At 35.5% G+C, this 10,077-nt stretch overlaps 5 protein-coding genes across 5 annotated transcripts; 3 read left to right on the top strand and 2 right to left on the bottom strand.

Annotated features, from left to right (window-relative positions):
- The first annotated feature begins 835 nt into the window (after positions 1 to 835).
- LOC115724464 (putative lipid-transfer protein DIR1) lies at positions 836 to 1,339 on the top strand. The gene has a single exon (XM_030653755.2). It carries the CDS (start codon positions 895 to 897, stop codon positions 1,201 to 1,203), a length of 309 nt encoding a protein of 102 aa, XP_030509615.1. The 5' UTR covers positions 836 to 894; the 3' UTR covers positions 1,204 to 1,339.
- Positions 1,340 to 2,140: 801 nt separating this feature from the next.
- Positions 2,141 to 2,825, bottom strand: LOC115695676 (uncharacterized). Its single transcript, XM_030622737.2, has 3 exons — positions 2,724 to 2,825; positions 2,455 to 2,623; positions 2,141 to 2,354 (listed from the first exon to the last, which is right to left on the bottom strand). The coding sequence occupies exons 1-3, from the start codon at positions 2,816 to 2,818 to the stop codon at positions 2,265 to 2,267; spliced, it is 354 nt and encodes a 117-aa protein (XP_030478597.1). The 5' UTR covers positions 2,819 to 2,825; the 3' UTR covers positions 2,141 to 2,264.
- A 28-nt stretch (positions 2,826 to 2,853) lies between these two features.
- On the bottom strand, positions 2,854 to 3,754 carry LOC133039305 (uncharacterized). Its single transcript, XM_061118166.1, has 3 exons — positions 3,707 to 3,754; positions 3,052 to 3,366; positions 2,854 to 2,973 (listed from the first exon to the last, which is right to left on the bottom strand). The coding sequence occupies exons 1-3, from the start codon at positions 3,752 to 3,754 to the stop codon at positions 2,854 to 2,856; spliced, it is 483 nt and encodes a 160-aa protein (XP_060974149.1).
- Positions 3,755 to 4,842: 1,088 nt separating this feature from the next.
- LOC115695256 (uncharacterized) lies at positions 4,843 to 6,114 on the top strand. Its single transcript, XM_030622335.1, has 2 exons — positions 4,843 to 5,347; positions 5,438 to 6,114. The coding sequence occupies exons 1-2, from the start codon at positions 4,843 to 4,845 to the stop codon at positions 6,112 to 6,114; spliced, it is 1,182 nt and encodes a 393-aa protein (XP_030478195.1).
- Positions 6,115 to 6,343: 229 nt separating this feature from the next.
- Positions 6,344 to 8,356, top strand: LOC115695257 (uncharacterized). The gene is made up of 3 exons (XM_030622336.2): positions 6,344 to 6,854; positions 7,073 to 7,805; positions 8,149 to 8,356. Exons 1-3 carry the CDS (start codon positions 6,344 to 6,346, stop codon positions 8,354 to 8,356), a joined length of 1,452 nt encoding a protein of 483 aa, XP_030478196.2.
- Positions 8,357 to 10,077: the final 1,721 nt, after the last annotated feature.

Genomic DNA, 10,077 nt, shown 5'->3' with positions numbered 1-10,077 from the left:
GCAAAACAAAAAACATTTAAGCTTTAACTATCAAAATGTTGTTTTCAATTTTTAAAAACAATTTTTTTGTCTAACATATTATATTTTATATTTTGCTCACAAACTCGAATCCTAGACCCGAAACCATACCCGAACCTAGACCCGGATGAGTTAATGTTATGGTATGGTGCTAAAATATTGATTTTTTTTTTTATAAGAAAAAAATCTAAAAACAGTTTTTAAAAATTTGTGCCAAACACAATTAAATTTTTAAAATGACAAAAAACTGTTTTTTATTCTCACTTTTAAAAACACAATTTCAAAAACTGAAAATTGAAAACACAGCCAAACAAATGGTCTGTAAAACTCTTTCCCATACCAAATATTAACTTGATAGTCGTAGGTGCGTATATTTACAGTGATGGTGTACATTAGTTGGGTTTACAATATAGATGTTAAACATGAGATAAGAATGGCAAGAAAATGATTGTGTTGGCAAAATACAATAATGTCCTTATAAAACAGCTAAAGCAAAGGTTGTAAAAGTAAAATAAGCAGGGGTGATAAAGATTATATTATAATACAAGATAAGATAAGAAATTAAAAAAAAAAAAGGGGATATTATATATCAAAGATAATAAAGAGGATGAACCCACAACGTTAAGACAAATTAAGTAAAGAAAGTGCCATGCTCACTCTGATAAATGTTTGGTCCGTGAGATCACAGTACTACCGCCCACGGATCTACATACACGCCAACACATCATGTCTTCACGGGCTGCACCTACCTAATTCACACCCACACACATCTACCCTCTCTCTCATATCCATGTGTATATATATCGTGTCATTCTTAGTATAAATCTCAAATCTCAGCAACCAATAAGTATAGGAGTGAGCACGAAGATTGCTTAAATGAAGATGGGCATTGCAAAGTTTGTAATAGTAGCATTGCTAGTGGCTAGCATTATTAACTTTGAGTTGAGTAGTGCCCAAACCATATGCAATGTGTCGATGAATGGTCTGATGGAGTGCAAGCCGGCGGTGACTAAACCAAACCCGAAATCGCCTACGTCCGCTTGTTGCTCGGCGCTGACGCATGCTGACTTCAAGTGCCTATGCTCCTACAAGAACTCCCAGATTCTGCCTTCCCTCGGCATCGATCCCGTTCTTGCGATGCAGCTCCCTCAGAAATGCAAACTTCCTCACCCTCCCAACTGTTAATATATAAAATATAGGTATATATATTTTATATAAGAAACTCGTCTATGTATCCATCAAACTTCAATCATTATGATGAAGTGCCCATAGTAACTTTCAAATGCTTTTTTATAAAACCTTTCGAAGTTTCTTTTTAATTTAGCGTTTGTTATCTTAATTTTCAGTCTTGGATTTGTTGTAGTACTTCAATTAATAGTATTACGTACCTCCTCAATATATATATGATATATCTATATGCAGCAGCAGTGTTTAAAATAAATTATGTTGAACGTGACCTTACATAGACTTGCTTTTAAATATTATTATTACTCTGTGTCTTTTATACATCAAATAGTAATTTAAATTTGATTAAGATGATTCTAGGTCCATGTTCATGCAAAACAAGAATGGAAAGTCTTGCATTGCACTAGAATAAATGAGAACTTAGAAAATAAAGAAACTTGAGATCAAGGAACACTACTAGAGAAAGGGCCTTTATCTTCGGTTTTTAGGCCAGTTTATCTTCGGATTTTATTAAAAATCGCAACCGAAGTCATTTGAGGTGATGACATATGTTTTAAAATACCGAAGTTAAAGGTGAGGCTACGTCTTCGGTTATTATATAAAAACCGAAGATAAAAGTAACCTTCGTCTTCGGTTATTATATAAAAACCGAAGAGAAAGGTAATCTATGTCTTCGGTTTTTATATAATAACCGAAGACGTAGGTTACTTTTATCTTCAATTTTTATATAATAACCGAAGACATATGCTTCGAATATCAGAAGAGAAAATAGACCTATATCTTCGGTTATTGTTAAATATATTTTCGGTTATTATTTAAATATTTTAAATATATATTAATTTTTATTAAATAATTAATTATATATTAATTTTTTTTTGAAATAATTATAAATTAATTATTAAAATAAATATTATTTCAATTATATAACAAAATTAAGTACAAAAGATATTGTAATTATATTATAACAAAGTTAAAGTATACATTACAAAATATGTTAAGTCCTTACTAATAAAAAAAATAAACAAAATAAGTATTGCCTAAAATTAAAAGTCTAAAGTTAACTAGTACAAGTATCGTGTCAATTTCGATAACCATTGATGTTGCAGTGGTAGCAACATCGTCTCCACATCGTATGTGTCCATCTTTCCAAACTGTAAAATTAAAGTGTAAATAGTTATATGTATCACTTATTTATAAGTATAGTATCCTATTTACGGGTATACATAAATGAACTAATTATAGCTTAATTACCTTTTCTCTTATAATAACGAATGAATTTAGAGCTTTCACAATGTCATTAATGTACCTAAGTACATAAAAACCACATTCAATTCCCAATGTTTGTTTTGGACACGCTGCAACGGTTACTCCTGGAAATGTTCCAAGTAACTCGTTGGAACCTCCGAGCAGTTCATATGCCCTAATTAAATTCAATGATTTATATTGATTTAATTAGCAATAGTTGGTATAAATTTATAGAAAATTAAAATTATAATTTTAAAATGAAAATTGAAAAGTACCTTTGGAGTGTGAGGTCAATAGTCATCTTAGGGCGTTTATGTCTAAGCCAAGGGTCCAAGTGAATGATCTTCCCAGCACAAACGATCTCAAGCATCCAATGACGTCTAATAAGAAATTAATAAGAAAATATTAACTAGCAGGAAGAGTTGATATCTGTTTCCCTTTATTCGGTGATCTGTGAGGGGTTGCTATCTGCTTCCCCTTTGACGATGATTTATGGGTGGATGCGACATCCGGGAATATGGGAACCTGTAAAATATTAATTATAGCATCAATATACAATAAATATGCATTAATCATATATGACAATAAATAAATATTTTTTACCTTATCCAAATTTAAAATTAAATGTTTTGGCCAAGGAAGGAATGTGTCCTTTGTCTCATAGACATATCGGATATTTTCGATAGGATGAGCAATTTCAGCCTCCTCTTGAAGTTGTTCTGTAATTAAAACTCGTGCAATCCCTTCTTCATACTCCACGGTATGAATTGTTACTGGACTAACAAATTCCAGAAGCACACCTTTGGCCACTATATTATGGATGTTGTCTGAACACAAAAGTACTTCGTTATTATTAGTGGATGAGAAGTTGTACATGACAGGAGGTGTCTGATTATCATCTTCGTACCCTCCAAACTCCTGTATGATTATGTTGTATGATCACATAGTGTACTATTTATTGATAATTAATGAATCAAATACAATATATAGCTAAAGAAATATAGTACTTTCTATTGATGATTGGCCATGTGACCATAACAATTTGATAAAGGTAAAGTGGGGACCATTGCACAAGACAAAGACAAATAATAGGCGGCTAAGAAGCTTAAGAAAATGCATCATTTAACACTTAATCAAATAAAAGTTAAAACCTACTGAGTACCACTATTCGCTTCTGTGTGTTATGCTAATTATGTAAGGATTGTGAGAGTGAGCTGATGTAAAATGACATGATATTGATTCTTAGAAAAAATAAAACTAGCTCTCTGATTCTGCGATTCTCTCTCAGCTCTCGAGCTGACACCATGGCAAAGACGAGGTCCAAGAATTTGGGGAAGAAACCTGCTGCAACGAAAACAACCAAACCAGTGAAGAAACGAGGTCCGACATCCTCTGGTGATGTTAAGAAAACAAAATCAATGGCAGCTGTCCTGGGAATTGAACCTATCGATTTCTCTGATGTGGAGGAAGACGAAGAACAAGAAGCTTTTCCAGCTTTATCACCGAGATCCTCTCTCCGTGAGATACAGAGACAGGAAGATGTTCGATTGGATTTTTTGCATTTCATGGAAGCTAACAGGCAATGTAACAGTAATCTTGGCCAAGGTAAGAATTCTATTCCTCCGATTCTTAGGTCAGGATCTGTTGTAAGGAGTTTAGACTCTTCTTTTCAATCTGTGGGAAAACCTAAAGTGAAAATAACAATGGATGACATTGAAGAGGAGGTTTCGTACTGGAATTCTGAAATTGTTTGTTATGTGTTAGGAGCTAATCCTCCTTTGGAGGTATTGGAAGGTTTTGTTAGGAGAATTTGGAAAGAAAAAGTAGATAAGGTTGGGCTTATTTAATATGGAATTTTCTTGATTAGATTTACAACTTCTGAGGACAGGGACTCTGTTCTGAATGGGGGCTATACCTTTTTCAACAAAAGGCCAGTGATTATGAAGGCTTGGCATCCTGACCTGAATTTCAGAAAGGAGGATATACGCAAAGTCCCTATATGGATTCAGCTTGAAAATCTTGATTTGAAGCATTGGGGACAAAACACTCTATTCAAATTGGTAGGAGAGATTGGTGAACCAATTTTGGTAGATGAAGTAACCAAGCATAGGCAGAAACTAACCTTCCCAAGAGTGTTATTTGAAGTGTCTATGACTCAAGAACTTGTGGAAAAGATCGAATTTGAAGATGAGCATGGCTTTATTGCTTCTGTGGGAGTTAAATACGAGTGGAAACAAACTTTGTGCACACACTGTTAAGGACTGGGACATACTGCTGAAGCTTGCAGGAAAAAATCTGGGGTGCAAACACAGCAACAATGGGTGATGAAAACGAAAAAAGTTGAGGAGAAAAAGCAATTGGCAGCAGATTCTGATGGTTTCAAACCAGTAACTAATGGATGGAAACCAAAAGAAAATGAACAACAAGAGCAAACTAGTATTGAGAATGCCTTTGATATACTGCAGGAACACACAGAAGAGAATGGGGCTGGGGTTCCAGTCCAAAGTCCAGGAATGGATAAGAAAAGAGGAGGGGGAGTACCTCCTCTCCAAAATGGATAGAATCCTAGCTTGGAATGTCCGGGGGGCCAACAACCAACAAAAACAAAACTTAATCAAGCAATTGATTCGTTCTCAAAGTGTTGGTCTTGTTGGGCTCCTCGAGACAAGAGTAAAGGCTGCCAAGCTTGGAGCCTTGTACTTGAATGTTTTTAATGGTTGGTGTTTTACGAGTAATATTGCATGGCATAAAGGTGGGCGAATGATCATTGCTTGGAATCCAAATACTTTCAGCATCAACATACTCAAATGCACAAGTCAATTAATCCATCTCCAAGTCTCCAATTCTGATGGTAAGATTTTCCTTGTAACATTTGTTTATGCTTTTAATGATGAGGAAGGTAGAAAGATACTGTGGACAGATTGAGAAGGCCTAAATACTCAGGAAGCATGGGTTGTATTGGGAGATTTTAATGACATTTTGAATCAAGAGGAAAGAGTTGGGGATCGGGTTAAAGATAAACAATCTCATCTGTTCAAAGACTGTGTTAATTATTGTCAGCTTGAAGATATTAGAAGCAGTGGAAAGTTTTTCACTTGGTGTAATAAGCAACAAGGGAGGGACCGAATATACTCAAAGATAGATAGGATTTTGGCCAATTCAAAATGGTCTGATTTGTTTCCTGGTGCAGAAGCAATTTTTATGAACGAAGGGATGTTTGATCACTCACCAACCCTCCTCACTTTTCACCAGTTATCACAGATGGGGAAGAAGCCTTTCAGATATTTCAGGATGTGGAGTTCACATCCTGATTATGCACAACAGGTGAATCGTGTTTGGAAGCAGGTTGTTCATGGTACTCTGATGTATCAAATAGTTGCCAAGCTCAAAGCTCTAAAACCTGTGCTAAAACAAATCAACCGAGAAGGTTTTTCTGACCTACAGGCAGCATCAATTCAAGCACAGGAAGTACTTAATGAGTGCCAAAATAAACTCACTGTGGAGCCACTAAACCAGCAAGTACAAATTGCAGAAGCAGAAGCTAGAAATAAATTCATTCAAGCTCACAAAAAGTACCAATCTTTCCTACATCAAAAAGCTAAAATCAATTGGGTCAAGGAGGGTGATGATAACACAGCAATCTTTCACGCGAGTATCAAAGCCTGAAACAACAAAAATAGAATCCTCTCCATATTGGATTCTCAGGGGAATAGAGTCAATGAACCAAGCAGAATATCTGAGATTTTTTCAGATTATCACAAACATTTGCTAGGCACAAGCATGCCAAACAGAAGGAGAGTTATAGCAGGAGTAATGGAAAATGGGCCAACAATTTCTAATCAACAAAGAGAAAGCTTGCTACAGCCTATCACTGATGAAGAGATAAAAAAAAGCTATGTTTGACATACCTGGAGCTAAAGCACCAGGTCCGGATGGATACTCTAGCTACTTCTTCCAAGATAATTGGAATTTAGTTGGAGAGGACATATGCAATGCAGTAAGGTCTTTCCTCCATTCTGTGAAGATATTAAGGGAAATAAACTGCACAGCTCTCACTATCATCCCCAAAGTCAGATGCCCCAATAATCAAGGTGACTATAGACCAATTGCATGCTGCAATGTGATCTATAAAGTTGCAACTAAAGTAATTTGCTCCAGATTAAAGCATATCCTTCCTGACATTGTGGCCCAAAATCAGGGAGGATTTGTCCAAGGAAGATTTATTGCGCACAATATCCTTATCTGTCAATACTTGGTTAGACACTATGGAAGACATTCAAAAAAGGCTAATTGCATAATCAAACTTGATTTGCAAAAAGCGTACGACACTATTGAGTGGGATTTCCTTGAAGAAGTCCTAAAAGGATTACTCTTCCCTGATCAATTCATTTCCCTCATAATGAATTGTATCAGAACACCAAAATTCTCTCTTTTTTCAATGGATCCCTCCATGGATTTTTTGAATCAAAGAGAGGATTAAGGCAAGGAGACCCACTATCCCCTCTCCTTTTTGTAATTGGAATGGAATATTTGACAAGAATCATGAAGAAAGTGGGATGCAAGAAGGATTTCGCCTTCCATGAGAGATGTGATGGTCTCAAACTTAACCACTTATGTTTTGCAGATGATGTACTACTATTCTGCAGAGGAGATTTCAAGAGTATTATCCTTTTGCTACAAGGATTGAAACTCTTCTCAGCAACCTCTGGATTGCAGCGTAATAAAGCTAAATCGGCCATTTACTGTAGCAACATGGAAGAATATGAGATAGGAAGAGTCCTAGAATCCTCTGGATTCACAAGGCAACAAACTCCATTCAGATATCTTGGTGTTCCTATTTGCACCAAAAAAAATTCAAAGCAGGAATGCAATGTTCTGATTAAAAAGATGATTGCAAGAATTCGAACATGGAGCACCAGACATATCTCTTTTGCAGGTAGAGAAGTACTCATCAATTCAGTACTTTCAGCTATACACTCTTATTGTTGCCAAATACTCAAGCTCCCAAAGAAGGTAATACACGAGATAGAAGCTATTTGTAGAGCTTTTTCATGGAAAGGCCAATTCATGATGCAAGGAGCAGGTTTACTAGCCTGGGATAAGGTATGCCAATCAAGAACAGAAGGAGGCTCGGGGATTGCTGAATGGAATGTGGCTGCCCTTTTCAAATATGTGTGGGCTCTTGCTAATAAAGAGGATAACTTGTGGGTCAAATGGATACACAATGTGTACCTTAAAGAGGAAGAATGGTGGGAATACCAAGCTCCTAGTAATGGGAGTTGGTATTGGAAGCAAATCGTGGCAGCAAAGAATCAATTAAGAAACTTGGTGGACACACAGAATTTCTCCCAAACCAGGTACACAATTTCACTTGGTTATGAACTGCTATGTCCCATTCAAAATAGGGTGACTTGGAGTAACGAAGTATGGAATAGGTTTAACACACCTAAACATAGTTTTATACTATGGTTTTCCATACAAGATAGATTGAAAACTAAGGAAAGGCTACAAAAATTGGAAGTGCTAAGTGTCTCGGATTGCAGCTTCTGCTCACACCAGTTGGAGACTACAAAGCATCTGTTCTTCACCTGCTTATTTTCCCTTGAGTGCTTACAGAAAATCAAAGATTGGCTGAATTGGGGGGGCTCGAACCAATGAGCTAACATAGCTGTTAAAATGGATTCACAAAGCAAAAATCAGCAAGTTTAAGAAGCAAGTTTTGGCAGCAGCAACAACAAGCTTAGTCTACTCGATTTGGTTTGCTAGAAATGAAAAATTGTGGAATAATCAAGTAGAAAACATTGATGTAACTGTACAGAAAGTTAAACATAGTGTTAAACATAGAATAGAGTTGTTTTGGCCTAAAAAGGTAGGACAACAAGATAGAGATTGGTTTCACATGTTGTGAATACCCTTTACTGTTTTCATGAGATCTTTTGATTAAAAGATGCTCAGATAATTGTATTTGATTGTACATGATTGTGGAATATCAATAAACTTGCTGATTTATCAAAAAAAAAAATTATGTAAGGATTCCGAATATGAAAATCCTCACCATCAAACAAGCTCTAAAATGTTATTTGTTTAGTAGTTTGATTTTGTGGAACCAAAGTTGCCTCTTATTTAAATATTATCTATGTAATTAAGTCATCATTGATGCCTCGCAGAGTTTTTTTTTTTTTTTTCTAAATACTTTGATATAATAGTAGAGTGATACTCAAAATTCTAGAAAAGAAATTGTTTAAAGTAACCAAATCAAAAAAAGAAAAAAAGAGAATTAAAATAGTCACATATTTTTACACAAATGCTAAAGAAAATTATTCATTCTTAACAGTAAGATGATATATAGTTTAAGCATAAGTATATTTGTTGAAATATACAGCCCCAACTAAAAAATAAAAGACATAACAAGAGATACATGAGATATGTTACCAAGAGTAAATCTATAAATCTCTTTTAGAGCCTTTATTAATGGTCCCCAAATAGCTCTAAATTGGATTTGCAACTATAAATCCATGGAAATGAACTTTCCATCTCCATGATAAGACCCGACTATCCTTACCATCACAATTAATCTCAATAGCAATAGAACAGTAGCCCAACGTTAAAGAATTATAGCGATACAGAAACCCAGATAACTTTTTATTTACTATATTCTAGCACACCATATTAATCCTAGAGCCTAAGAGCTGTTTGGATGTGGCAAAACAGGATGGTAGGAGTGGATAGGATTGTTTCATCAGGTAGAAAATACACACCTAAAGCCGAAAATTTAACTGTAATATATTATTGAAAAAATGACAGAATATAAAGAAAATCAAACAACAAACTAGAAAATCAAACCAGAAAATGCTTCTTTGGCCTGCGTCTTTTCTCTGCCTCGCTATGGTTCTTCAAAGACTCAATGGAAGAGCGTACTCGTCGTCGTCAGAGGAAGAGTAACTGAAGGGGTCGTCGTCGTCAGTTGAGGAAGAGTTGGGGGTAGCTGTAGCGATCAGAGAGAGGGTTTGAGGGTCGTGGGTTTTTAGGGTTTGAGCTAGCGGGTTGAGAGTTTTGAGGGTCGTGCGTAAGTCATGGGTTAAGGGTTTCGACAAAAGGGCTGAGGGTGTGTAATAAACTGCCAGGTCGACTGATTTCCGCGGTGTGATGATACACACCTTTGTCTTCGGTAGGTACCAAATTACCGAAAACAAAGGGCTCCACGTGGAGCCCTTTGTTTTCGGTAATTTGTTACTTACCGAAGACAAAGGTCCTCCTCCAAAATCCCCTCCCTTTTACGACAATTAAACCCTTTTTAACTTTGTTTATTAACAAATACCGGAAATATAATTAATATTTCACTAAATAAGCGATGATAGGGCCATTAAAATAGTTTTATCTTCCGATTTTTAATTTATTAAAGAAAAAAAAACGAAAATAAAAGATATGTTTGTAGTAGTGAAAGTATTTTTTTACAAGTTTTTTCTCTTGCGCCTAAAGAACCTTACTTCTCAATTCTTTATCTCAGAAACCAATTTCTAACCCTTTGCATGAAGGAATTATGTTCTATTTATAAGGTACAATCGGGTATGGGCATACTTAAACCTAGTAGGGTGTAAAGATATAAAATAGGCCCACTTATATGGTAAA

This window comes from Cannabis sativa, chromosome 6, assembly GCF_029168945.1.
Source record: "Cannabis sativa cultivar Pink pepper isolate KNU-18-1 chromosome 6, ASM2916894v1, whole genome shotgun sequence".
In the NCBI taxonomy this organism is placed as follows: Eukaryota; Viridiplantae; Streptophyta; class Magnoliopsida; order Rosales; family Cannabaceae; genus Cannabis; species Cannabis sativa.
The sequence above is the reverse complement of the archived record's forward strand: the minus strand, read 5'-3'. Positions and strand labels throughout refer to the sequence as shown.

What these genes read in the sequence shown, in the direction of transcription:
- LOC115695256 (XM_030622335.1), top strand. Translation starts at nt 4,843, where the DNA reads ATGGATGGAAACCAAAAGAAAATGAACAACAAGAGCAAACTAGTATTG. An exon ending in TGCTTTTAATGATGAGGAAG is followed by an intron (nt 5,348 to 5,437) that starts GTAGAAAGATAC and finishes TTTTGAATCAAG; the next exon opens with AGGAAAGAGTTGGGGATCGG.
- LOC115695676 (XM_030622737.2), bottom strand. Translation starts at nt 2,818, where the DNA reads ATGCTTGAGATCGTTTGTGCTGGGAAGATCATTCACTTGGACCCTTGG. An exon ending in ATTGACCTCACACTCCAAAG is followed by an intron (nt 2,624 to 2,723) that starts GTACTTTTCAAT and finishes GAATTTAATTAG; the next exon opens with GGCATATGAACTGCTCGGAG. An exon ending in TCGTTATTATAAGAGAAAAG is followed by an intron (nt 2,355 to 2,454) that starts GTAATTAAGCTA and finishes TTAATTTTACAG; the next exon opens with TTTGGAAAGATGGACACATA.
- LOC115724464 (XM_030653755.2), top strand. Translation starts at nt 895, where the DNA reads ATGAAGATGGGCATTGCAAAGTTTGTAATAGTAGCATTGCTAGTGGCT.
- LOC115695257 (XM_030622336.2), top strand. Translation starts at nt 6,344, where the DNA reads ATGTTTGACATACCTGGAGCTAAAGCACCAGGTCCGGATGGATACTCT. An exon ending in CATTTCCCTCATAATGAATT is followed by an intron (nt 6,855 to 7,072) that starts GTATCAGAACAC and finishes TATGTTTTGCAG; the next exon opens with ATGATGTACTACTATTCTGC. An exon ending in CAGAATTTCTCCCAAACCAG is followed by an intron (nt 7,806 to 8,148) that starts GTACACAATTTC and finishes AGCAAAAATCAG; the next exon opens with CAAGTTTAAGAAGCAAGTTT.
- LOC133039305 (XM_061118166.1), bottom strand. Translation starts at nt 3,754, where the DNA reads ATGGTGTCAGCTCGAGAGCTGAGAGAGAATCGCAGAATCAGAGAGCTA. An exon ending in ATCGCAGAATCAGAGAGCTA is followed by an intron (nt 3,367 to 3,706) that starts GTTTTATTTTTT and finishes ATAATCATACAG; the next exon opens with GAGTTTGGAGGGTACGAAGA. An exon ending in TAATTTTAAATTTGGATAAG is followed by an intron (nt 2,974 to 3,051) that starts GTAAAAAATATT and finishes AATATTTTACAG; the next exon opens with GTTCCCATATTCCCGGATGT.